This window comes from Mirounga angustirostris, unplaced genomic scaffold (assembly GCF_029215605.1).
Source record: "Mirounga angustirostris isolate CCGP_5_RB_7025 unplaced genomic scaffold, mMirAng1.0.hap1 SCAF_7, whole genome shotgun sequence".
NCBI classification, from domain to species: domain Eukaryota; kingdom Metazoa; phylum Chordata; class Mammalia; order Carnivora; family Phocidae; genus Mirounga; species Mirounga angustirostris.
This window is the reverse complement of record NW_026991715.1, coordinates 142,776,393-142,804,169: the sequence shown is the minus strand read 5'-3', so window position 1 is coordinate 142,804,169 and position 27,777 is coordinate 142,776,393. Positions and strand designations below refer to the sequence as shown.

At 45.1% G+C, this 27,777-nt stretch overlaps 1 protein-coding gene across 15 annotated transcripts in view; it reads left to right on the top strand.

Moving 5' to 3' along the window:
• The window catches only part of TRIO (trio Rho guanine nucleotide exchange factor), a 341,653-nt gene that overhangs the window by 160,527 nt on the left and 153,349 nt on the right, over positions 1 to 27,777 (top strand). For all 15 annotated transcript variants that reach the window (XR_010413353.1, XR_010413354.1, XM_045863432.3 and 12 more), the window contains exons 9-11: positions 910 to 1,140; positions 15,738 to 15,860; positions 26,961 to 27,152. Coding sequence is in view for 13 of the 15 variants with exons in the window: in XM_045863432.3 (XP_045719388.1) it covers positions 910 to 1,140; positions 15,738 to 15,860; positions 26,961 to 27,152 (546 nt within the window). In the remaining 2 variants the exon portion in view is untranslated. The remainder of the gene's footprint in view (positions 1 to 909; positions 1,141 to 15,737; positions 15,861 to 26,960; positions 27,153 to 27,777) is intronic.

The window sequence follows — 27,777 nt, the reverse complement described above, 5'->3', positions numbered from 1 at the left end:
TTTGGCTAGTCTGAATGCTTTCATTTCATTGTAATTTGGTAGTTAGCTGCCATAGTATAGAAATAATACTGAAATCTCTTTCAAAAAATGATGGCACTTTAATTAAAATTTCTTTAAGTTCATGAATCAAGTAAAATGGTACTTGAAAATTTTTATTCTGTGAGGTAAAATTGCTATCCAACTACATCAGAAAGATTAAGTACATAATTCTTTGCCAAGGGCTAGATAGTATTTTTTTAACTGAGGTTTTTGAGATTCACTGTTAAAATTTTGCTCCACTGTGATTGGTTTTTTTTTTTTTTTAAGATTTTATTTATTTATTTGAGACAGAGAGAATGAGAGAGATAGAGCACACGAGAGGGGGGAGGGTCAGAGGGAGAAGCAGGCTCCCTGCCGAGCAGGGAGCCCGATGCGGGACTCGATCCAGGGACTCCAGGATCATGACCTGAGCCGAAAGCAGTCGCTTAACCAACTGAGCCACCCAGGCGCCCTCCACTGTGATTGTTTAATTCTAACAATACCTCAAGAGAAAATTATTACATTTAATCTTAATTTGTAGATAACTCAACAATGCAATTATATCAACTGATATATGCCATTTAAGGCAAAATACTATGTTTATTCATTAAGAATGGCATTTAGTGTCATGTATGAAAATGAACATTCTTTTAACTCGGTGTTTTACCACCTTTGGTCCTGCGGCATCACTGGAGAACTGAGGGATTTGTTTTAAATTTTATTTTGTTCTTTATAAAATATGCTTTGAGTAAAACTGCAGTTCATATTTGTATGTGAGTGTGAGTGCGTGCGTGTGTGTGCCTGCATGCACACGCTCCGAGCCCGGTACTGGGCTCCCGGCGGGGGTAGAGCTGCGACCCTTGGCTAATCGGCCCTCTGTTCTGTCGGAAGGTGAGCCAGGACGGGAAGTCGCTCCTTGACAAGCTCCAGCGGCCTTTGACTCCCGGCAGCTCCGATTCCCTGACGGCCTCCGCCAACTACTCCAAGGCCGTGCACCACGTCCTTGATGTCATCCACGAGGTGCTGCACCACCAGCGGCAGCTGGAGAACATCTGGCAGCACCGCAAGGTCCGGCTCCACCAGCGGCTGCAGCTCTGCGTGTTCCAGCAAGACGTGCAGCAGGTCAGTCTGGGCCCGCTTTGCCGCCCGCGATGGAGTCGGGGCCGCGCGCACGCAGCTGCTGTGCCTTCCGCGAGCGCCCGTGGCTCTGAGCGTGCGCGCGGGCTCCTGCCCCGCGGGCTCTCGCATCGGCAGGACGCGTGAGGCGGTGCGGGGCCTCCGCCGGAGGCTCGGAGGCTGTTCTGGGAACAGGGCATCCCCACTTACACTTACCCAGCGGTGCTTCTACCCGGTTTTGTTATGGTTCAGCGTCTGCCCGTCCTCTGGTCACTGAAGCAGTAAGCTAAGGGCGCTTCATGAGATGGTGCGGTCTGTGATACACACTAGGTGCTTAGCAGGTACTAGTCTGGCCAACAGAAAGTGGAGTTTCGTGACTGTTAATTTCCAAGCGGTTTTCATCTTGTTATTGTTATGCCCCTATTACGGGGTAGAGAAGACTGGCCTGCTGCCAGGGTTTTGAGGATTAAAGCTATGGTAGCATGTAAAACATGATACAGCTTTAGTGATAAACAAGGTAACAGTTGTGTCCTTGCCCTAAAATAGAGGGAAACACGGGTGTGGACGAGGTGCGAACGCTGGGGCTGAGGAGATCCTGGGGTATGTGTGCAAGGAAGCCGTCCCGGTGATAGGTCTGGAACAACACCTCTCTCTTGCCTGAGTGCCCAGGAGCCCAGGAGCGCTGCTCAGACATGTGTGGCTTCAGATTTCACTCTCCCCATGTGTCCCCCGAAGGCCAGTGGGCTTTCCTGCTCAGGGGGCTGAGACTGTGGAGAGTCGTGCTGTGTTCCGATGAACACAGAGATTCTCTGTATTTTATTGACCATCATTCTTCACGTAATGCGAGTCTGGTGAGTTCAGAACACTTTAAATTGCTCTATAATTTTTAATTTTCACATACAATGCTTTGATTCTACTTACGGGTATTGAGTCCTCTGAAGATTGCATATACCAAGTACCTCAGAAACGATCATTTTGATGTTTTCATGCCTCTTTCCAATGCTGTTTTAATCAAAGAGGATAATTGCCAGGGAAAGAATGTAGAGCAGGGAGTGAACGGGGGGGAGTCAATGTCAGGGAGTTATTTGTGGGAAAAGAGGTGCTGTGGTTGAAAGCATGAATATCAGCTTCCCCTGATTGTCTAAAAACTTCCACAAACCACGAAATGTTAATAGTTTCAGTGCAATTATTAAAGGATTTTCCCACTCACCTCCCGTCCCTTGGATCAAGTGTTCATTACACACCCATGGACCAGCACGCCCTCTGGACTTGTGTCTGAAGCAACAGCAGGGGCTCCCCTCCCCCGTCGCCCCAACTCTGAGGGCTCCATGGGGCACCAGGCACATGAGAATAAGCCACTGGGCAGTTTATGGCAGGGGGAGGCACCTTTGGGAATAGGCTGAGGAGTCTAGCCATCTAATTTGGCACCAAGTACTTAATGCCCTTGAATTTGAAAACAGCAAACATTACATTTCATATGTAGAAAGGTAATTATGATAATTATGAGACCAGTTCTTTAAGCTAGATTTTTTTTTCTTCTCAAACATCAGTAGGTTGGGTTTGATGTTAGCAGGAGAAAGCATTTTGCAATACACATAATGCATATATGGTCCTATTAGCATTCCATAGAAAATAGATAATTGCTCTTTAAGGGAAACGTTCTTTTGATTAAATGATCTGGAATGGTCTGGACTTGTTATGCAAACAGGAAGTTGTTGTGTAGGCTTGACTTGTGGAGCAAGAACTGAAGTTGATAAGATTATGCAAAGCAAGTGCTTTACCTCGAAGGAATCCATAGGATGTCAGAACCAAAAACGTGTTTCTGAAACTCAAGCAATTATAACACGTGGAAATTTTTGCTCTATTGAGCATAGACTAGGAGAGGTAAGCTGAGAATAAATGGAAAAAAATAGTAGTCCTTTAGAAAGACATTGTCAGCAGAAGGTAAATTTGTAAAGATGAACACAAAATCCACAAAAAATATAAGTCAACTAGATACCACAAGTGGTTTTTGCTTGGTTGTTTTGAGTGATGAAAAAGCATCCGTAAATACTGCTGAGAAAAAAGAAAAGCAACCAACTGCACAATAGGTATGGAATGATGACATTTTTTATGGAAACAACCCACCCAAAGAGTACATGCTTGTCTATGGAAAAATCTTGGAACGAATAGAAGACAGAGTGTCAGCAGCACGTTTTCCAGGAAGAATGGCATGATCTTTGAAACATGAATAATTTTGGTTTAGTGTTTTAATTTTTTTTTTTCCACAAGCAAAGGGGGTGCTATGATTTCTATATGGAAGATGCTGAGGTGGACGGGCAGGTGAGGCCACAGCTGCGGGGGGCCACTTGCCGCTGGAGGAGGCACGACTGACTCAGGGGCCCACGCTACCTGCTGACAAGTAGAAACCTTCGTCCTTGTTCACTGGAAAATAAAATTAATACTCTGCCGCATTTTTTTTTTTTTTAGGATTTTATTTATTTATTTGACAGAGAAAGACACAGTGAGAGAGGGAACACAAGCAGGGGGCGGTGGGGGGAGGGAGAAGCAGGTCTCCCGCAGAGCAGGGAGCCCGGTGTGGGGCTCGATCCCAGGACCCTGGGATCACGACCTGAGCTGAAGGCAGACGCTTAACGACTGAGCCACCCAGGCGCCCTCTGCCACATTTCTTGATGATGGAGTAATAGATGTATTCCCATTGCCTTGTGTTGACTGTTAGAGCAGCCGTGCATGGATGTTTGGTCATATTACCGCTGAGCAGTAGGCTTCAGTTGAGGGTAGGCTGAAGTTTGCTCTAACAGCATCAGTTTGGCTGTACTTGTTCGAGAGGGGTGGTATGTGTGCAAGTAGGCATGGTGGTATGCTCGCAGACGCATTTTCCTGCTCAACGGTTCAGTCTGCCTCTCACACTGGTGCCATTTAGTTACTCCAACACGTTGGGCAAGGTGAAGGGCCCCAGAATTCCCTTTCCTGAAGCAGGCTGCCCTCCCCAAAGAAGCCAGTAAGGCAGGAAGATCTCCCAAGAAAGCCTCTTGCCCCCACCCCCACTCCGGTCGCCCTTCGTGTGTATGAGTGTCACCCCTGCTGAGTTATTTCTTGGAAGAACTCCTTCCAGTTGATGTGGGGCCATTAACTAATATTCTGAGAAAACAGTAAAACAAATCCAGTATCCTCTAGATTCTTCTCATCCACATTTCATTCCTTTTTTTTTTTTCCCCAAAGTCTCTTACTCACATGTGTGACACTCAAGAGATACAGAGGTAACTGTGTTGCATATGTCAAAGCTCCTTTTCTCAAGGAATTATAATCTAGTAAAAGATCATTTGATAGTCTAATAAATTATACCATAACATGCTCAGATTTAGTGTTTAATGTCTTTGGTTATTGTCAGGTGTAATTGCGCTAAGGCGTGAATGTGAGTCACGCCTCTGAAGGGGTTAGCTGGAGCGAGGAAGTACAACGAGCTGCCCTCTTCCATGTTATCTGCCTACCTTGTACTTGCATTTTAAGGGTGAATATCTATGCCTTAATGATGTGTGCAAACATGGGGGTTCCAGAAAGCTTTGTCCGTGTCCGTCTCAAACGTCAAGGGTCTGGTATACAGGGAAAATGAAGAGACCTTCATTTTAGAGGTGCGAGTCACAGTTTGAGCTGCTCTTTGAAGGATGGGTAGAAAGTCAGCAGGTTGAGGATTGGGCAACGGGAACTGCAGTGAGATTCGAGACACAGAAGGGCAGGGCCTGTCCAAAGAGCTGCAGGCAGCACGGCGTAGGCGGGATGGAGAGGTGTGGAGGTGTGAGATGGGCTAGGTGCTGGAAAGGTGACCTCATGATGAAAGCTTGCACCTTGTTTCTGTGAGCATGGGGATGCCATTGAAGAGACACAGTGGAACTTGCCTGAGTGCTGCAAATGGGTGCCAGGGCCTGGGGTGGCTTGTGAGTGGCCGCGAGGCTTATGTGAGGAACACGTAGATGGCATTCTGCTCATCTTGGTGCTTCAGGTGCTTATTACCGTGTATGTTTCTCTCCTCTCTTACTCTCACAGCCAGCCTGTTGAGCCAATGCTTTCCCCCTGCACTATGCTGAGTTCACACCAGGCAGGGCCTGTGCCGTGTGCATTTTGACTCGTTGCTCTGGGCAGTGGGGGGTGGAGGACAGGATCCTGCATGTGTTAGAAAGCTTGCCCTGGTTGCAGTGTGGTGAGGGAGTTGGAGGGAGCGAGACTCCCAGCTGAGACAGGCTAAGTCCTATTGTGGACGTCCGTGCATGTCGTGGAGGAGTCTTGGAGAACAGGAGCATGAGGTCCGTGGGGCAGTGGTCTGTATTTTATTCACTGCTGTTTCCCAAGTGTCTGGGATTCAGTTCAGTATTTGTAAAATGAGTGAATGAATGGATAGATGAAGAAATTTAAGGCATTAGCCAGTTTTGCTGATTAAAGATTCTTTTGGGTTAAAAGTTTCTTCATTTATTCTGGAAGGGGGTAGGTTGGCCTTATATTGGAAACAAGTGATCTAACTAGGAGATCTGCTTGAAGGAATGGGAGTTTTGCTTGATGTTGGGGATTCAGGAGTGGCGGGGAAAGGAAGGGATAATTTCAGTGCATGGGAATTACGCAAATGTGGCGAGGTCTCTAGTACAGATTTTAGCCACTTGAATGCAAAGTGAGGGTCTTAAATGCAGCAGGGGGAGGGAAGTCAGGATATACCATAAAGGCAAAGAAAGAGGTTTCAAGTTCCCAGAGAAGCTATTTTATAGGTTTGCCTTGGGTCCTACTAGGCTGCTCTCCTTATGCCAGTTAAAGCTGTCTCATTGTGATGCTTGACTTAGGGGTTCTTGTTTGGTATCACCTACAGTGGACCTAACTTTTAAGTGAAGGTTTTGAACCTCATTGTCCTTTGCTCATTCATTTAAGTCAGGAGGGTGGGTTTTTCTCGTCCCACTCACCAGAATCATTATATAGCCCTAGCTACTTAACATTTTCTTCTGTGTACATTCCCACGCTCACAGTTTTGATTGTGGCTGGTGATAAGAATGGTTAGAGGATTGCCATCTTTTCTGAGAGCTTCTCCATTGGAATTAGGGAGTACTGGAGGGTAAGGGTTTGGGTAGGGATCGGGAAGCTGCCGGGGGCCGATGGAGGCTGATGCTGATCTTCCTGGTGGGTCTAGAGCCAGCTTTAATTACTTTTTTTTGTGGTAGTGAACACAGGAGAGACTCGGCTGTGAGGGTTATCTTGGTAACCAAGCTCAGAAGGAGCTGAAAGCCGATAGTGGGAGTTCAAAGGGTGGGAAATGGATGAATTTCTTCCCCCAAAGCAGATAGAATACAGGACTGCAGGATACATGAGCTGGCAGGACAGGGAGCTGGAGCCCAGGGGACTGGGGTAAATCAGGAGTAGAGAGCAGAGGTCATCAAGCCCTCGAGGACTCCTGCGCTCAGGAGCAGGCAGAGCCCGGAAAACCCTAGACCTCTTGGGACTCCCTTTTATTGAGTGCCAGCCACATTGCCTGGGACCCCAAAGTGGAAAATGCCCAGGGATTATTAGCTGGACAGGGGATACTGCATGCATGTAGACATGTGCATGTGTGTGTATTAATGCAGTTCAATAACTAGACTTACGCTATACATAATAACTTCAGTGTACCAGATTAAGATCTGGACATAGGAAGATTTGGGGGGAGGTGGATGACTTTGGACTCTTTTATATTCATTTACAAACTAAGAATGAGAAAAATAAACAGATTAGCCAGTATTGATAGAATGATGTGTTTGGTTGGAGTTTGATGGGAATATCCAAGGTGAGACTATTTATATGAGTAATAACCTACCTACCACCTTCCTCCTTCCTTTCCTTCCTTAGCTTCTTGGTTTTCCTTAAGAAATTTCATGTACTTATGTAATTAAAACTAGGGTAATAACCATGAGGACTGGTGATTTAAATATTTTTAGAAGATAGATGGGTAGGTAGGTGATGTTAAAGTTTAAAATTATGCCAACTTCTCTTTTTTTTAAAGTTTTTAATTTTAATTCCAGTATAGTTAACATACAATGTAATGTTAGTTTCAGGTGTACAATATAGTGATTCAACACTTCCATACAACACCTGGTGCTGATCACAAGTGCCCTCCTTAATCCCCATCACCTATTTCACCTATCCCCCCACCACCTCCCCTCTGGTAACCATCATTTTGTTCTCTGTAGTTTAGAGTCTCTCTCTTGCTTTGTCTCTCTTTTTTTTTTTTCCCCTTTGCTCATTTGTTTCTTAAATTCCACATGAGTAAAACATATGATATTTGTCTTTCTCTGACTTACTTCCCTTAACATTATACTTTCTAGCTCCATCCATGTCATTGCAAATGGCAAGATTTCATTCCTTTTTATGGCTGGATAATATTCCATTATATATATACACACACATTATACCTCTTCAGTAAAATATCAGTGGACAGTTGGGCTGCTTCCATAATTTGACTATTGTAAATAATGCTGCTATAAATATCAGGGTGTTTATATCCCTTTGAATTAGCGTTCTTGTATTCTTTGGGTAAATACCCAAGTAGTGTGATTACTGGATGGTCGGGTAGTTCTATTTTTAACTTTTTGAGGAAATTCTGTGCTGTTTTCGATAGTGGCTGTACCAGTTTGCATTCCCACCAACAGTGCAGAGGGTTCTCCTTTCTTTCCCTGCATCCTCACCGACATCTGTTGTCTCTTGTGTTTTTGATTTTAGCCATTCTGACTGGTGTGAGGTGGTATCTCATTGTGGTTTTGATTTGTTCCTGGTGATGAGTGATGTTGAGCATCTTTTCATGTGTCAGCCATCTGTTGGAGAACTGTCTGTTCATATCTTCTGCCCATTTTTCATTGGCTTACTTGTTTTTTGGGTGTTGAATTGTCTAAGTTCTTTATGTATTTTTGGATACTAACCCTTTATGAGATATGTCATTTGCAAATACCTTCTCCCATTCAGTAAGTTGCCTTTTTGTTTTGTTGATTGTTTCCTTCACAGTGCGGAAATTTTTTATTTTGATGAAGACCCAGTAGTTTATTTTTGTTTTTGTTTCCTTTGCCTCAGGAGATATATCTAGAAAAATGTTGCTGTGGCCAGTGTCAGAGGGTTCTTCTAGGATTTTTATGGTTTCAGGTCTCACATTTAGGTCTTTAATCCCCACCAAGCCCTTTGTGAGCCTTTCTTCATTGACTTCACCTATGTTCCCTTCTAGCCAAGGCAGTATACATGGAGCACATGTTCCTGACATTTCATATACTCTCAGATTAGGTAAGCAAAAGTAGCTCTTGAGGTGCCGGGGTGGATCAGTTGGTTAAGCATCCGACTCCTGATTTTAGCTCAGGTAATCTCAGCGCGTGAGATCGAGCCTCGAGTCGGGCTCCTCATTCAGCAGAGAGTCTGCTTGAGATTCTCTCTCTCCCTCTTCCCTTCACCCCTGTGCTCAAGCTCTCCCTCTCCCCCCCCCAAAATAAGTAAATCTTTTTTAAAAAAAGTAGCTCTTGCAACACAGGGCATTGTGGTTCTGTATTACACGTTTGCTGTAATATTTGCTATACATTTGTGTAACTTGTTGAGGTTTTTTGTTTGTTCAAACAGCCTATTTTTCTTTTTTCTTTTTTTTAAAGAATTTATTTATTTGAGAGAGAGAGAGAAAGAGCATGAGCAGGGAGGGGCAGCAGGAGAGGGAGAAGCAGACTCCCTGCTGAGCAGGGAGCCCGATGTGGGACTCTATCCCGGACCGTGGGATCATGACCTGAGCCAAAGGCAGACGCTTAACCAACTGAGCCACCCAGGCGCCCTGTTTAAATAGCCTATTTTTCCAAGTGAGCATTAGGCTTAGTATACTTCAGAATGTTCTAGAAACCATATTTTTAAAAAGATCTTTCCATATTAAGAATAATTCTATAGATTTTTAGGGCAAACTTAACTCTAATTTTGGAATGCAATGAATGAAGAAACAGTTCTTGGCTCCAGTGGAGAGAAATAAAGAAATGGAGGACTATCATTATTGTCAGGCAACTGTACATGCTGGCCCTGAAAAGCTCCCCCTTCTTTCCTCAGCCCCCAGTAGACCACAGCTGTGTGTTGACTTATGTCTCTTATTTCACCGTGGAAGTTGTGCCGTGCAGATCATAGAATTTAGAGCCAGAGGCCCTTGTGATCCTGTCAAGCTGAGCTCCTTATTTTCCAGTTAATAAAACTGAGCCTTGAAAAAGTCCAGTGACTTGGCCGAAGCTCCAGGAAGCCCAGCGGTTTTCTAACTGCTTCACTGGTCTTGACCGGAGGAGGATGGTTCGTTTCTGAGCTAATCAAAGAGCAAAATTAAATTGACAGGTTACTTAGGAAGGAGTATTGAAGTGGGGCTTTTCAGGCTGGGGAAGGGCTCTCTAGAAGCTACAGTTGCTCACTGCTGTGAGGGGTTCATTTAGTCGCCTTGGGAGTGGATACGTGGGGGCAGAGAGGGCAGGGGAGAGAACCCCTCTGCACTGACTCATAGCTTCTAGCGGTCTTGAACCCAGCTCCTCACGGCTGCCCCGGGCTGTGTCCTTCTCCTGTTCTCCAGGCAGGTGGTCCACAAGCCTGGCCTCCACCAGAAAGAAAGGGAAGAACATGAACGAGGATGCTGGTTTCAGGTAAAATATGCTCTGAGCTTCTGGGAAGAGGTACCAGGCAACCTGAGAGAGGGTGTGTATGTGGGATTCAATAATATAAACTCAGAGTATTCCTTCTTTTTGTGATTTTAACTTTGTGGGCAGATTTCATTAACAGCATAATATTGGATATCCTCACGGCAATGCTAAACACCAGGCTTTCATAAAAGCATTCTCTAAGTGAAGGCCTCCTTTTTGGTCTCCTGCTTTGTTGCCTAATCACTCATTTTTTGTTATAATCGTTAAAATATCATGGATTTGATAATCAAGAAAGCTCTGATCTAAATGATTGTTTCAGGAGCACTTATTTAAAAATGGCCCGGGGTAGGGCGCCTGGGTGGCTCAGTCGTTAAGCGTCTGCCTTAGGCTCAGGTCATGATCCCAGGATCCTGGGATCGAGTCCCACATCGGGCTCCCTGCTCGGCGGGAAGCCTGCTTCTCCCTCCCCCACTCCCCCTGCTTATGCTCCCTCTCTCGCTGTGTCTCTCTCTGTCAAATAAATAAATAAAATCTTAAAAAAAAAAAAAAAATAAATAAATAAAAATAAAAATGGCCCTGGGGGGAAAAAATTTTAAAAATAGCCCTGGAAACGTATGTCTATTTCGAGATTGGCATCCCTGGTGATTTAAATGAAAACCAACAAGGGTCGAACAGGGAAGTAACTAAATGAAACTGTGTTAATTTTGGTTTTATAGGGATTGGGCAGGGAGGAAATTAGTATTTTGCCACTGGAAAAATCGGATTTTATGTTAAAAAAGAACACATTTAGGGTATTTTAGAATTAACTTGGTTTTTCACTTGATTCATGTGTTTTTGTTTTGTGAACTGAATAAATGTGACTTAGAAGGAATTCTCATTATTCTGACAGAAAACGCTTATTCACTGATTATGTCTCTTTAAAATGGTGGCTGGATTTCACAGATATTTGTATACTTTCCCTGAATACTCTTTGGATCCGGAGTTCCCAGTAAAACCAGACTGGCTTCATGTGTTCTTGGTTGTTTTATGTCCAAGGTCTTATCTAGTTCTTATAAACAGCCCTCCTAGAGCTGAAACTCTAATTTTAGAAATATTTTTACAGCGTTCATGTAGTATCTACAAGCCATGATGTAATGTAATGACGGGTTAGAGCCTGAGTTTGGGGCTCTGAAGACCTTCATGTGAATCTCTTTCCTCGGTCTTCTTTCTTGGGCAAGTTGCTTCACTTCTCTGAGCCTCCGTTTCTTGTTGAATAGGGACAGTAATCAAAGTCCACTCTCGTTTGTAGCCCTTGGGGATAGATATGTTTGGGGGTTGAGAGTTTTTCAAACTTTAGGAAGCTAACAGAGTGCATACAGTGTGTGATACAGGACACTCTCGTGGGGTCTGGGCCGCCCCCCATACTCTAAAGGAAAACATGGAGATTTCTGCAGCCAAATGGACAAGGACTCTAAACTACACTAAGGGAGTCAGATCTTGGTGCCAAAACTTGGGACCAAGTTTTGAAAAAATACTGAGAATTTCAGAGCTGTTGCAGCTTTTTTGTGGATAAGGGAATATGGACCTGCATGCGTTGCCCTCCCGAACATGGCGTGGAATAATCTCTCAGTAAATAATGCTGGCGGCAGTGATGTGATTCGTGGTGATAGTAGGAGGTGACTCCAGTCAGTATTTGAAATAAACACCTCTGCGTTTTAAAGGGAAAATGTCTTTACGTGGTCTTGATATTGTCTATTGTTGAGACACGGGTCTGTAAGAATTAGTTTCCTCTGATGGGGGTGTAGTATTTAGTCACAAATTCTTAAAGAAGCAGTCACCAGAAATAGTAGTCCAGGAAACCGTGAATGTTAGGTAGTGGGGGCTTGTCACAGAAAATCACATAGGTTGTACAAGATGGCCGGAACTCTGCCGCGTGAGTTGGGGGAAAGGCGCCAGCAGCCAGTTCCCACGGCCTTTAACTGAGAGTTGGTAGTGTTTGCTGTCCATTGTAACACAGTCACTTCATCAGAGGTTGTTTGCCCAGAAGCCTCCAGCTGTTGGCAAACAAGAACAGCTCGTTCCTTCCAGACCCCATTGTGGCACCTATATGGCCCTTGAGCTGACTCAAGAGGCGTACAGACCAGCGGTTTAAGAGAATGGACCCTTTGGCCAGATGTTCTGGATCTTAGTCCCCAGACTGGCTCTTCCACAAAGACCCTTAGTTGAGGGTCTTTGGTCCTGTGTCTTCATCTGTGAAATGGGGATAGGATATGCCTCCCCTACCCCAGATCACTGTGCGGATTGATGGCTTGGTGCACACACAGCCCAGGTCAGTGCTTGCTGCAGCAGCAGGTTCTCAGACAGCAGTATAGTTATTAGGTAAGAAATGAGCATAATCATACTTGCCATCATCATGATCTATCTTGTAATTACAAACAGGGAGTTAAGCTAAACAATATGTAAGGTTTCCTGACCATCTGACATTTTGACTTAGATGCTGAGACGGTATCTGTGTTGTGTTGGTGGCTCACTTTAGAGGGACCTTGACCTTGGGGCTGTCACTGTGTCCATTAGAGGGCACTGATGTACAGACGAATGAGCTCCCACCACATCCTCTGCCCAGAGAGGGAGGTGGCCTAGGCCTCCCAGCTTTGCTCTCCTGCACAGGAACCAGGTAGCCTGTGGGAAGGGATCACTTTTGTCCTTTCCCTTCAGTCTAGCAGCAGAGCCTCAAATCCTGTGCCAGCCTTGTTTCTGGGGCTGGGGCCACAAGACAAATAACGGCTCCTGGCGACAGATGAGGTCAGGGAGGCGGCTGGCTGGATTAGGTTGATGAAGCCCCTGATTCGCAAATATTTTTATGTTTTAAATGGAAAAGATTCCACAAGCATGTCTTTGAAATGCTCTTTGGGCAGCTGTATTGATTCCTTGGCAATCTGGGAAATGTTCTCAGACTTGTAGAAGAAGCGAAAGCCTTGTGGGGAATTTGGTTTTGAGTGTGAGCTGGATTTCATAATTGTCTGCCACTTTTTTTTTTTTAAGTGCTTGGAGTTTGTACACCTTCTTTGAATTACTTTCATGTTTGTTGGAAATACAGTCTCACCTGGTATTTACAATTCTGTCTAAAGGAACCGCTAATAAAAGAAAAATTGTAACTCTGAGCAGTTGGTTCATAATAGCTTTAATTTCCAACTTACACTTCCTGAAAGACTTTTCTTAGGCTTCAAAGCCAAATTTTTATTTTTTTATTTTTATTTTTAAATTTATTTTAAAGATTTTATTTATTTATTTGACAGAGAGAGACACAAGAGAGGGAATAAAAGCAGGGGAAGTGGGAGAGGGAGAAGCAGGCTTCCTGCCGGGCAGGGAGCCCGATGCGGGGCTTGATCCCAGGACCCCGGGATCATGACCTGAGCCCAAGGCAGACGCTGAACGACTGAGCCACCCAGGAGCCCCAAAACCAAATTTTTATTATTTTAAAAATACTGTAGTTTGTTTCTGTTTACATTTTACTTTTTCAAATTGTGTCCTTGTTTCAAGTCTGTATTGAGTTGCTGGTGATTATCAGATTTGCTGCTTACCAGTGGCTAAATTTTTCTTTTAACAGTAAAGTTGAGGAATATACAGAATATACTATAGTTAAAAAGAAAGATCTCTTAGTCCTTCATACAGATCTGATAGGCAGGGAGACTTACGTATCTTTAAGTTCTTTTCAGGCTTAAAATATTTGATCCTTTTCTCCTGTGTGGTATTGGCCTCATGCCCAGAGGCACTTTCCATTTAACTGTATCCATCCTTGAGGTTGAGATGTCTTGAAGTTGTCAATGGACATTTTGTAGGAGTGGAACAGGATCTGTGTTTTATAATATGAATTAAGAGACTCATGTAAACAACTCAGCAGCTTTATATCTGCCTTGAAGTCAGGCGTGAATGTAGCTCTACTTACTAATGGTAATACTAAAGTGCAGTCTCTCTCTCTTTCTCTGTCTCTTATCTCAAGAAGGGAAAATAATGTACACTAATTAAAAAGCAATGGATGGGGTGCCTGGCCAGCTCAGTCGGAGGAGTGTGTGACTCTTGATCTTGGGGTCATGAGTTTGAGCCCCGTGTTGGGTGTAGAGATTACTTAAAAAAAAAAAAAAATTAAACTGAAAAGCAACGGATAATTGTAGCTTGTGCCACCAAAGAGCTTACAATTAGATGGAAGCCTGCCATGGGCTACGGTTTAGGGGTGGGGATGCTACACATACTGTGTATCCGCCGAGCTGGTGTTAATGTGCTCAGCAGAGCCCTCACAACTCCCTGTTACAGTCACGAGCACCAAGGAAGCTACAGTCCAGCAAGGATGAAGAACTCGCCCAAGAAGACATAGCTAGGCCCTGGGTATGCAGCAGGGGCTAGAAATGGAGGGTGGAAACGAGAGAGCTTTCAGGAGGGCTGGGAGTGAGGTGACACAATACATATAGATCCACTCAGAAGTACTCTGATAGTGTGACCCCAGTGACTAGCAGATTGGTGGTGTTGACAGAAGAGGTTCAGAAATGAGCTATAAAAATAAGGTAGATGTGGCTTTAGCTGAGTCTCTGCTGCAAGGCTTGGCCTCTGTGCACCCCCCCCCCCCCACGCCCAGTGCACCAACACTTCTGCTAATTCTGCAGGGTCTTTAAGAAAGGCCATCAGTGATTTATTCAGGTTTGCAATCTGTTTTATTTACATGTACTACTAACTTTGCTAAACCCTATGCAGAAAGGGCCTTTGGTCAGACCCTTGGCTTCTGAAGGTCGCTGGTTTGGAGCGATAGATAACAAGGCCAGTTGTCCCTGGACAACTGGCCCTTACCAGCTGCCTTTTTTTTTTTTTTTCCTTCTTTTTAAGAGTTCTGTCAGCACAGCTGATCTCTCTCTAGTGCAGGTAACAAAGGGCGAGGGATCCTTTTCATAGCACTGAATCCCAAGTTAAGACCCCTTTTATTTTGCCATTAGTGGGGAGCCATGACTGGTCTGCTTCCAGGTTGTCCCCTCAACCACTGTCCTGGCTGTGCCTCCCCAGCTGGTTCTTCAGTCTGAGAGAGTTTTGATCCATATACATCATTACCGTAGTTACTAAATTCGAAGTATGAGAGGTGGCCTTCAGCAGTCTGTTAACAAATGTATTCGAATATTTAAATACCTTGTACCCAAAGTTTCAGTTTTTAGCGGAAGACGTCACTGACTTATTTTTTGCTAGTTCTCTTTTCCCCATCAGAAAGAGGCCAAGTGTACATTTGAGGGTAGTGTAAATATTTTTGTTAGTTTTTTGTGGTTTCTCAAGTAAGAGAGCCAGTGAACTCCTCAGTACTGACTCTGAACCTAGAAACGTCGGGTCGCACTGCTTAACTTTTACTCCCTTTCTGTATGTGGTGGATGTCAACTTGCAAGAACTTTTAAGCAATTAAATTCGTGGAATGTTTAGCTTTCACAACAGCTTAGTAGTTTACAGAATAAATTATCCTCAAAGACCAGAACGGAGGCATTTAAGTGTTTTGTTTTCTTAGGTTTTATTTTTATGTTTTCCATGTTCTAAAGAAGAGGCAGAAAAACATTAACTCTGTGGTTAAAGTTGAATTGCCAGAGTTGGGAAGCTTTGAGCCTTATAAAAATGTTAAGTTAAACTGGTTGTCAGTGGCTTGATAACCAGTATCTTATCCAAAACCCATTCAGTTTTGGATGCTCCGTTGCGCATAAAATGAGATGAGACTTAATCATTACTGCACGTAATATTTATACAGAGACAAACTTATGCTCTTACAGTTAAGAGCTGCTGAAAATCACGTTGGGAAAGCTGATCAGGCATGGTAGATTAGTGTCCAGTTGCTTCCAGTTTTTTTCCTTCCTTTGCTTCTCGTTTGTTATAGTTTTGACAACAGAATGTATCAGCGGGTAGCCCTAGCCATCGAACAAGGCAGAACATTGTTTTTATGGCATATATGCCTGTATTTTATTGTAGGTGCTGGACTGGATTGAGAACCATGGAGAAGCATTTCTGAGCAAACATACGGGTGTGGGGAAATCTCTTCATCGGGCCAGAGCTTTGCAGAAACGTCATGAAGATTTCGAAGAAGTAGCACAGGTAAAACCATGGCTTTCACTATTTTCTCCCATAAATACCTATGTGGTTGGTTTTGAATTCGTTTTAACCACATCTGAGATGACTGATCCTTGGCTAGATATGTTTAAAGGTGATTCAGAGGAGGTAACTCAGATTTGAGAGTGAAGCTGTCCTTGCCTGCTCAGATATCGTCTGTCGGCTGGGCCATAAAATAAGGTGTTCTTGACACAGAAAAATGCCCTGAATGTTTTTGCCGTATTTATTGTACCAATGCCTATTGACTCATTTGTGAGATTTCAACTGATAAACAGTAATGGTTCTTGCATTTCTGTAATGATGGGCCAGCATTTCTTGTCCTTTTCCAGTTCTCTTAAATGTGTGTGCTTAGAAACAGGATGTAGGGTGTGTAGTGTGTTTAGGGCATGGGATTTGTGGAGTTGGAGCATGGGCTATAATGCTCACTAGCTGCGTCGTTTGGAAAAGTCTCTTCACATTTCTCAGATTGACGTTCTTATCTGGAAAGTAGGCGCAGTGAAGGCTTCTGGAAGAGAGGAAGTCAGGGGTGTGTGTGGCAGCGGCATGGAAAGTACCCAGGCCAGGACCTTCTACTTATTATTTGGTAAATGTGCTTTTTGTTTTGTGTTTTGAAAGAAAGTGGAGTGAAGAAGGGAGAGATTACAATACCATGGCCTTGTGTGTGTGTCCATTCCATGTTATATGGAAGTTATAAGGAGGTGTAGGGGGAAAGTTACTTTAAACAGAAGTTGTCTAATAGGATGCATCCAAACTGAAAGACATTATTGTAAAACCGAGGAACATCAGAGACAAAGTCTTGAAAACAAGGACAGAAATGACAAAACAACCCCTGTGAGAAGGGCTATTAGAAAGACAGCCGACTTCTTGGGGAGCTGGGTGGCACTGTTGGTTGAGTGCCCGACTCGTGCTTTCGGCTCAGGTCGTGATCCTCGGGGTCGTGAGATCGAGCCCCGCGTCGGGCTCTGCGCTCAGTGGGGAGTCTGCTTGGGAGTTTCCCTCTTCCTCTGCCCCTACCCTCCACTCATTCTTGCTCTCTCTCTAAAAAAAATAAATCTTAAAAAAAAGAAAGAAAGAAAGGAGGGAAGGAAGGAAGGAAGCAAGAAAGCAAGCCCACTTCTCACCAGGAACCACAGATTCTGGAAGTTGGTAGAATAGTCTTAAGGGAAATTAACTCTGAACCTGGAATTCCAGATCCAGCTGAACTATCGTTCAATGATGAGGATAAAATGTGGATCAAGACTGAGTGAGTTTACTACTCAGATACTTACCAGAAGAACTAAAGCATATAGTTTAATTTTTTAAAGATTTGTTTACTTCAGAGAGAAAGAAAGATTGCTCGTGCATCAGAGTGGTGGGGGAGGGGCAGAGGGAGAAGGAAAAGAATCTTAAGCAGGCTCCATGATCACGCCGGCATGGGGCTTGATCTCACGATCCTGAGATCATGACCTGAGCTGAAACCAAGAGTAGGACGCTTAACTGACTGAGCCACCCACGTGCCCCAAGGCATATAGTTGAGTAAGAATAATGGAAGCACCCACTATAATGGGAACGCTGCAAAAACAGGGACTTTGTTTTGTTCTCTATCTCTAAGGCCTAGAACAATGCCTGGCACATTTAAGTAATCAGCAGATATTTATCAAATGAATTAGTTAATAAAAAGGAAAGTATGAGAAGAAAGGACTGGGATCAAGAATGAGCATAGAAATTGGGAAATATATTTGTAAATCCAAAGATTGACCATTTAAACGGTAGATTTGGAGTAGTTAAAAACAGGATGGCGCTGAAGTACCAGAGCACTTTAACTTGGAAGAGGAAGTGGGTTCTGAGGCCGGCAGGAACTACTGCTCAGCTGACTGACACTTGTAAACTCACAGGCACATTAGCATTTGGGAGTGACCACTTAGAGTCTAGGGATAGGAAGTGTCACATCCTAGTAAGCGTAGCAGGAAAAGAAACAGAAAACTGGGTAAATAAAAATTCATGGAAATGGTCTGGTGGAAGCAAAAGAAACGAAGAAAACAAAAATCATGATAGAAATCACAGAATAAGATGCAGTAATTTGTTCATAAGTATCAGTAATTACAATAAATGCAGAATAGATTTTACTTGTAAAGAGACAAAAGATTCTCTGATTCTCTTAAAAAATCATGGTATTATTTTCAGAGGACACACCTAAAACATAAATACCCAGGAAGTTTGAAAGTATATAGCCTATTAGAGAAAGATCCACCAGGCAAATATTAACCAAAATAAAACTGATTTACGAATATTAATATTAAGCAAATAGGTTGGAGGGTATAAAAACATGATTAGAAGTAAAGAGCTTCTTCCCTTATAAAAAGGAAGAGTGTCAATAGATCCAACAGTGTGGTCTCATCTGTAAGGCAGGATAGATAGAGGAGTAAACCGTGGCTGTGTGTCCGTAGGTTCTGCGTGACAGAGGGTTAAGGTACACACTAGTTTGGGGAACTGAATTCGGGACAGACTTAATGGGATAACAGAACAGTCTGCGCTTAAGTCTTGTTCAGTGAAGATGCCTTTTCTACATGTCTTCACATACAAAGTAAAAATGACAATCCCTGTCTTTCTGCTTTCTCCATCTCGAGAAAGGAGCAGGAAAAGATGGTGTGTTCAGCGGCCTTGCTGCAAGCAGGATGCGTCTTTGGAGCATTTTTCTTGTCTGTTTTATGTGGGGTGTCCCTACTTCATGCCTGTTGGAAAATATTTTGTCTTCCTCTCGTAGAAGAAATGTGGAAAATGTGCTCTTATCTCCCCTTCATTTTTTCCATGCGATAAGCTACTGCTGTGGCCGATGTGGTTTGGGGCTGGATATGAAATTTGTATCATATGAGCAAAGACTTCAGGCACTGAAGAAAGTGAGAGGCAGAACTGCAGACAACCAGGCTCTGGAGATGGAGGCTGCGCCCTCACGTGGCATGGTCACCCATGGCCGTAGGCTGGGCTGCTCTCGCCTCTTCCCACACCTTCCGGAGCTCCCTCTAATAGGGGGGATGATGGTCTACCGAATGTCCTTGTGTGTCCAGCACTCCATCGACCCTTCTCCCTCCAGTTCCTGTGGTTCCTTCCATTCCAAATTAAGAAAATCTCTACTATGGCTAACGCCCTATCTTTCCATGGTAAACTCATCTCCTCTGGTCTAAGCCAACCATCAAAGCTGTCAACACAGGTTTCCAGGGGGCAGCAAGAATGAGAAGACTCTTTGTGGGAAACATTTCTGCCCTCAGGTTTCTAGGGCAAGCCAAGGGTCAAAGTAGCACCCTGAGCTGTGGTCTGCTCTTCACCCCTGGTTCAGAGACAGGCAGATGCTTGTTTGCGCTCACCTCTACCTACTCAGCTGAGTCCCAGTCCTTTCTTATCTGTGCTCTTTGTCCCTGGGATTCTGAGGGGTGCCCATACTCTCCCCCGTACACTGTAAGTGCTTAAACCCCAAATCTGAGCTGTGCATCAAGAGCAGCCTTGAATACAAACCCTTAGTTCACTTTGCAGACATCCGCACCCGCTGCCCCTCCCTCTGATTTTCAGATCCTGGCCATGTGCAGCAGGTTTGGTCCAGACAAACAGTGGCCTTGCCCTCGAGGCAAGATTACATGTTGTGTTTGTGGCTTCCTTCACTGTAGTTTTCTGGCTCTTCCCGAGGGACACAGGCTCGGCGCAGCACAGGCCGAGGCCGGCGGCAGTGACCTTCAGCACCCTTTCCCCTGCCTGCCCCATCCTCGACTGCTGCCGGCAGAACAAATCACAGAAGTGCTTATGGCAGAGATCTAAGTCGGTATTTTAGATTTATGTCCTTTTTTGAACAGGATGGCCTTTGGAAGCCCCTTAAATTTGGGAGCAGATACGGTATTGTTAGTGCTTAATAAGGAGCTGTATTTCGTTTTCTGAAACATATTCACAAAAGTAAAACAAATTTTGGGGTTTAGGGAGAAGAAAATTCTTTTTTGCCGTTGTTTAAGGTTGGTGGTTTTTTAGGGTTGCATCTTGAAGGGTCCTTCGGAAAATCAATTCTAAATTGTCTTTAGCAATCTAGATTTAGCCATTTATTTAATACACTTATAGCCAGCTTCTCCAAAACAGTGAGTTGTGGCATATGGTGAAGTACCAGATACAAGAAGGAAGTGGTGAAAATCTTATGGTTGAATTCATTTAAAAGGCACTAAATATAGATTTATTATGTAGAACAGTTCTGGTGTTCTGGGAAGGAGGAACCTGAGAAGAAGTCAGGTTGAGTTGGTGGGAGCGAGCTGCACAGCCTGGCGCGAGACTTCCTGCAGGAGCCGCCGGCGTGGGGCTTTGTTTCAGGCGCCGCTGTGGCCACATCAGGAAGCACTTGGATACGTTTTGCATGCAGTTTTGCAGAGCCAAGAACCTCCTCTCTACTAATCTGATGATCCATCCCTTCTTTATTTTGTACGGTGATTGTGAGTAGCTACTTCCTATTGCATGAATTCGGGCTGATGAATGTAGAGGGTGTGGCCTGGGCAACTATGTCGCATTTTCACGCGGGAGCTTTACAGAAGAAATACGTGCTTTCCCCACGGAAGCTTTCTGCACATGACTGTTGGAGAGGGAGATGCTCAGGCAGGCATTTTTCTCTTTTACCTTCTAAGTAGGTATTCAAGTTAATGTTCCTTTTTAGATTTAAAAAGCTATGATTACAATAGCCGGTAAAGTAAAGCCCACAAAACTCTGGTTCAAGGAAGAAGCCGGCTTCCAGAGCACAGATTTCTTGAATACGATTAGTAAATCTCTGCCATAGCATCTCCCCACAGGCGTGTATCCTGCGAGCGCTTACACTGCCTTCTCTCCTGTCTGCCTGTCCCCTGAGATTCACATCACCTTCCAAAGATGGAACGTATTATGACAGCCTTCTCCATGAAGCCATTTCTGTCAACAACTTTTTATGTGTGCCATGTAATTATCTTGTCTTCCGGGATAAAGAAGTGTGGCATTTAGGAAAGCAGGAGACATTCCATTTGGGCAAGATTTGCAGAAGATAATCAGGCCTATTCTCCAGTTCCCTGGTCGCTACTGAGCTCATTGTCCTCTTTCGTGCACAGCATGTCCTAAATTTTTGATTTGCTACAGTTAATAGATCCTTGCTTCTATACCACAGGCTACCATTTCACAATAAGTTCATTTTTTGATATAAGGTGTGGTATTTTGTCTTTTTAAATAAATTCGTAGTGGAGAATTTTGGCCCGATGTTTACTATCAAGGATTTCCTTCAGGTTGGCATGTGGCTTACAAGATATCAAATTTCCCTTATCACAGACACTTCTTAAATTTCCTAAGGCCTTCACTGCTTTTATGACCATGGGCAAGTTCCTCCATTTCCCCAAGCCTCAGTTTCCCTAGCTGTAAAATGATACCTAATTCCTTCCTTCGCCAGGTAGCTGTGACAAGACTAGCCGTGCTGATTCCCTGCCTAGAACCTTGCCCTGCCCCCTTCCCCCCAAAATTATTTCTCTGGTAAAATGCTAACACATACAGATAGCCGTCAGTAGTCACTATTTTGCTGTACCTAAATATGTGCCATACAGACTTTTTCACTTCTGCTCCTAGTGTTGTGAGTTTTACCACACGGTAGCGGATTTCAGCTCTGTATCACCTGTGTGTGTGCTGAGGAGAGGGGTGGCAGGTTTGTGTGCTGTGCTTTCCCTTCGTGGATGAAAAGATGATCCCTGGCAATTTATGGGCCTTTTAAATGATTCAGAACACTGGGTTTGTTTGTTTTTAAGATTTTATTTATTTGAGATAGCACAAGAGGGGGGCAGAGCGAAAGGGGGAAGCAGGGTTCCCACTGAGCCGGGAGCCCGATGTGGGGCTGGATCCCAGGACCCTGAGATCATGACCTGAGCCAAAGGCAGATGCTTAACCGAGTAAGCCAACCAGGCATCCCAGGACACTGGGTTTTGTTTTTTTGTTTTTTGTTTTTAAAGATTTTATTTGTTTGACAGAGAGATAGAGAGCACAAGTAGGCAGAGTGGCAGGCAGAGGGAGCGGGAGAAGCAGGCTCTCTGCTGAGCAGGGAGCCGGACGTGGGGATTCGATCCCAACACCCCAGGATCATGACCTGAGCTGAAGGCAGCCGCTCAACCGACTGAGCCACTCAGGCGCCCCCAACACTGGGGTTTTTAATACAGATTATAGATGTACTGACCCATCATTCTTTTTTGTTACATTAGTATAAAATACCTTGAAAGCTTTCTATATGCAGACTTCGGTCTATTGTTTTTTTTAAACAAAACAAAACGGAATAGAAGCAATCATTCCTTGAAATACTTATGTTCTCCTCCTCTCCTGTGTTTTCTAAGATCAAGAAAACCCTGGATTCTGTCTAAATGTAGCCTCTGGCCATCTTCTGTTGGTCCCAGACCAGAGCAGCTGAGGATCTGTAGAGAAAGGAAGGCCCGATCTGCCCTGCAGTGTTTCCTGAGTCCTAGCACTTTTGCAATTTGAATTTTCTTCTCCAGAAAAGAGGAAACCATTCCTCCCCCACCCGGGCCTGGCCCTTCTAGTATCTCCTTTAATCCTCCTCCCAGGGAATGTGGGCCCACCTCTCAGAGGAGGAACTGGGCCCACAGAGAGATGCCTTTGGGGACAGGATGGCAGGCCGAAGGCAGAAGTCTGGTTTCTTCAGGCTCTAAAACAGCCTCCTGACAGCACCTCCCCTGAAGTAGACATTTAAGTACTGAATTTCCCCTTGCAAGAGGAACCCTGGCCTGGCCATTTGTTGTTTGAACAATCCTAGCTCTCCTGACTGACTTGGACAAGTCACTTCCCCTTTGCGCTCTTGTGATAGGGCTTTGCGGGGCCCAGGCCCAGGGGCTCCAGAGTCACCATTTATGACCGGTATGCTCATTAGCACATGGAAATCTGTTACCTTCTGTGGCAGTGGGACCCAGGGTGGGCTCTGTTCACAGGAAGGCCTTCGGTCTCAGAGACCCTGCATGCTGACCCTGGCTCCACCAGCCCCTCGTGGGGCCCAGGGAAAGCCATGGAGTCTGTCGTGCAGGCTCATTTTCTCCCAAGTGTAAAATGAGAGGTGGGACAAAGTAAATACTGGGTAGTGTCTCCGAAAATTAAAAAATGCACTTGTTTGTTGGGAACAAACTCACATATGTCTCAAATATCCTTCCCTGCTGGCAAAGAGGTAGAAAAGCTTTCAGAGACAAGTGTTCAGTGCTGGGAGGCAATATCACCAGCCGATCCCCTTATCAAACACGAGAGGTAAGCAACTTCATGGCAGTGATGACAATAAGAAAATAGGATTTAGCTCTTAAAAGAATGTGTGTGTGCTGCAGAAAGCATGATACTCTGTTAGCTTCTTTCGTGCCTCTGCCCAGAGATGCAGAGCATGCTTCCTGGGTGAGGCTTCACGGGGGGAAGCCTGGGTCTCCATAAAGCCATCGTCCCCAGAAAAGTCACCTGAAACTGAGCCTCTGATGGTCATAGACCCTTGGTCGGCAATGTATGCAGAACCTCAGTGGCAGGAGCCCTTGATGCTGATAGCTGAGCTTCACGAGGAGAGCTTTCTCTGTGCCCAGGGGCTGCACCGAAGGGCCCAGGAGCCAGCCCCTCAGGAGGGAAGGTCTAACTGAGATAATTGTGGAAAGTACCCAAGGATTATTCCAAAGATGAAAGTTTTTTCTGAAACATCCGCTATGTGTATGTGTGTGTATATTGTGTATACATGCACCCACGTAGCTGACCTTTGAACAACGTGGGGCTTAGGGACACTGACACTCCCCCACTGCAGTTGAAAGTCCATGTATAACTTTTTTTAAGGTTTTATTTCTAAGTGATTTCTACACCCAACATGGGGCCCAAAACTACAACCCTAAGATCAAGGGTCGCACGCTCTACCAGTCGAGCCCGCCAGGCACCTCAAAAATCCGGGTATAATTTTTGACTCCCCCCCACAACTTATCTAATAGCCTACTGTTGACTAGAAGCCTTACTGATCACATAAACAGCCAATTATCATATTTTTTGTTATATGTATTATATACTGTATTCTTACAATAAAGTGAGCTAGAAAAAAAAGTTAAAATCATAAAGTATATTTGCAATACTGTATTCATTTAAAAAAAAATCCACGTATATATGGACTGTGCAGTTCAAATGTGTTGTTCAAGGGTCGACTGTATAAACACATATACTTTTAAACTTTATTTTTTAGACCAGTTTTAGGCTTACAGAAAAATTGTGAAGATGATACAAAGAGTTCCTATACCCAGCCCCCAGCTTCCGCTATGCTTACTGTTAGTATGGTACATTTGTTAGAGTTAACTGACAGTACCGAAGCCCCTCCTTTGTTCAGATTTCCTGAGTTTGCCCCATCCCAGGACCCCGTCCAGGATGCCACATGGCATTTAGCTGCCGTGTTGTAGGCACACTCTCCACACTCAGACCCGGGCCGAGCCCTGCTCCCACCTCCCAACAACCTTGTCCTCCAAGCCCGGTGACTGCCCTGCAGGCCTGTTTCCTTAGCTGTGGAAGGGGCTGTGCTGAGGATTAGACCCAAGGCCCAGTGAGTGCTCGTGGCTGTGGCACAGGGAGAGGTCGGTGTGCAGCCTGTGGTGATGATAAAAGAATAGACGAAAAGTCTTTTGTTGGCTTTTATGGACACTTTTAAATTCTCTGTAGACACTGCACCCCGACTCGCGGCGTGCCCCGGGATGGACTGCTTCTGCCCCCACGCTGATGCCTGGGGTGCCCATCATTCTGTTCATGCGCATCCCGACAGTCCTTCCTAAGGCCATCTCATACCTGTCAAGCTGTATTTACACTTGTTTTAAATTTTGGGGGTTTTTTGACTTGCAGGAAAGTTGGAAGTACAGCACAAAGAACTTAACTCTCCCTTGAGCCATTGACTTGAGCATGTATTTCCTACCAGGAAGGGACATTCTGCTGCTGTGTGCCCCCCATGCCACTGTCAGAATCAGGAAATGAACGCTGCTGCAGGCTTACCTTGCAGCCCCTGGGCCCCGCGATGTCCTTTATGGCGAGAGGACCCAGTGCAGAAACGTCTGTGGCGTTGAGTTGTCATGCCTCAGAGGTCCTTGAGTTTGTAGCACCTCCTTGGTTGTTCCTGAGCTTTGGTGACCTGACACTTCGGAAGATTTCAAGCCCATTATTTTGGAGCATGCTCCTCACTCTGGGTCTGTCTGACGTTTGGTCATGAGTAGATTCCGGTTATACGTACGTCCTCGGCCCACTGTATCAGGGCTGCCACGTCCTTCTTGTGCCTTCCCACCAGTCGGCACCTGACTTTAACTCGTCCTGCTACGTCTGCATGCAGTTTGATTTCTAGGTTAAGTGTGTCTGCCACATTTCTCCATTGTAAGATGAGTCACCTCCCCGCTTTGTAATTAGTAAGTACGTAGTGGGGAGCTACTTTGAAATTCTATAAATACCCTGTTCCTCAGCCAGTTTTATTTATTTATTTGTGTCTGTATGGACTTATGGTTTCCTGTTGTATTTCGTGGATTGTACTCTGTTACTGTCATTGTTTACTCTCAGACTGTCCCTGATTTGGCCATTGGGAGCCTCCTCAAGCTGCCTTTTGTGTCCTGACCTACCCACATTGTTCTTGAATATTTCCTTACTTTTGGATACAATAAGATGTCTCAGCCTCCTCTTGTAGTCTGTCCCCCCACCCCCTGAGTAAGCCATTTGTCCAGGAGCCCTGGTTCCTTGTAGAGGAGAATGGTGATTACAGGTGGAAATCTGGATGCTACATGCTTATTGCTTTTGGGTCACTGCTGCTCCTGGGCCTTCTTGGGACAGAGCGAGATAGGACATGTGAGTGTGTGTGTGTGTGTGTGTGTGTACAATCGTGCATGTTCACACATCTGTGAAAACCACGTATTCACACTCAAACCTCCAATTCCAGCCCAGTGCCACAGGGTTAACTCAGCTTTTCTCCTTGTCCGTATTTGTAAGTCCCTTCTCTGAAGTGAGGACCCTGCCTCTCATTATCCTTAACCTGTTGGCTTAGTAGATGAATGTCCCTGGATGTGACCAGTCTCCCCAGTGGGAGGCTGCCCGTGCAGGGGCGCTGTCGTCCTTCCCCAGGCTCACGCTCTCTGCGGGGACACCGCCCCACACTCTGGGCCACTGATGAGATACCCACCCTGCTCAGCTTTGGGACTCACATGTTGGAGAAGGATGAAGGACTCCACCTGTTTCTCAGAAGGACCGCAGCCTGCTCTGTGGGCCTTCCCGGAAGACCTTCCCTCTGTTCTCATGCTGCGCCCAAGCCCTCTCACCTGTCTCGGCTGCCCCCAGCCCCTGCCGGCCGGCCTTCTCTCTCGAGCAGCTCCACGAACAGAGTCAGGTCTCTAGCACACCTCTGTATCTGTGGAACCCATTTGCAGCCTTTCATTTATCATGAATTAAAGTGGAGTAATTTTCAAAGTGTTTTTGATACCTGTTTGCACATAACTTTCAGCTCTTTAAAACCCTGGCTACTTTATATAAGCCATTATGGTCATTTCCTTTTTCTCAAAAAAATATGTCCCCTTAAGTAGAGAAAAGATAAGCACGGATTACCGATAAGTAGAAACACGTTAAGAAGACAGCAACTTGTATTTGCAACGTAATCATTCCACTTGCATTTGGGGAATTACAAAATCGTACATCATACTGAAAAACAAGACTGAAACTCTGCAGTCTGCCCCAAGACTGGAGGGGAAAGTGAAGTGGGCACTTGTGCTAGGTGCTGTCTTCTGGATGTGCAGCCCAAGAAGCTGTGGGCCTTCTGTGAGTCGTGGGGCAGCCAGAAGCTGCCTACAGACACCCCAGCACTGCTGTAGAGGGAGGGGCTTTGCCGGAAGGTTCAGGGTTTAACAGTCTAGAACAGTAATGGCAAAAGCTGCTGATGCAGGTATATTGAACTCCTAAAGTCATCTCTTCCCATCATTTTTTTTCTGTTGAATTTACAGAAATGATCAGGAATGTCCCGAACTGACTCAGTTGCAGTCTGTTAGGATGCCCAGCCGTTTTGTTTGTTTGTTTGTTTTTAATTCACCCTGTTTCTCTGGATTTTCTCTTGTGCAGAACACATATACCAACGCGGATAAGTTACTAGAGGCAGCAGAACAACTGGCTCAGACCGGGGAATGTGACCCAGAAGAGATTTATCAGGCTGCCCATCAGCTTGAAGACCGGATACAAGATTTTGTTCGGCGCGTGGAGCAGCGCAAGATCCTGCTGGACATGTCCGTGTCCTTTCATAGCCACGTCAAGGAGGTAAGGCGTCAGGAGACACAACGGAGCCTGGGTCTGAAAGGCTCTGTGAACCCCACGGGAAGAGAGTGGGCAGAGTGGACTGGTCGTGATACGAGGAAGTGGAGCAGAGTGGCCAGCGATGAGGTGTAGCGCGCTTGCAGCAAGCGGGCCAGCGTGGACGGGGGTGCGCTGGGCTTCCTAGCCTCTAGCCCCACAAGCATAAGCCTGCCTCTGCCGGGGGACGTGGGAGCCTGTGTATCTGCAGGACTGGACCCGTGAGGGCTGGGCTGGCGGATGACCGGTGTGGAGTAGCTGGTGAGCAGGGACGTGTCGGGCCGAGGGCTCTGCCCTTAACTTGGAGAGAGAACAGAGCACGTCCGTTTTAGCATCAGTAAACGACCTGCATGTTGTGGTCAGAGCTGGGTTTCCTTTCTGTGTGTGAGTCTGTCATGTGGCCAACATCATGGTTGACTTCTGATTTTATCAGACTGTTCGACTACTCTGAGATTCTGATAAAAGCGAATTTTACGTAATACTAAATTTAAATGTACAAAGCCACCATGGCCATGATAATATTAATGCTAATGTCATAGGTATTCTCTCGTTAATGCACTTACCTCATTGTAAGAGATAATGTTATTTGATG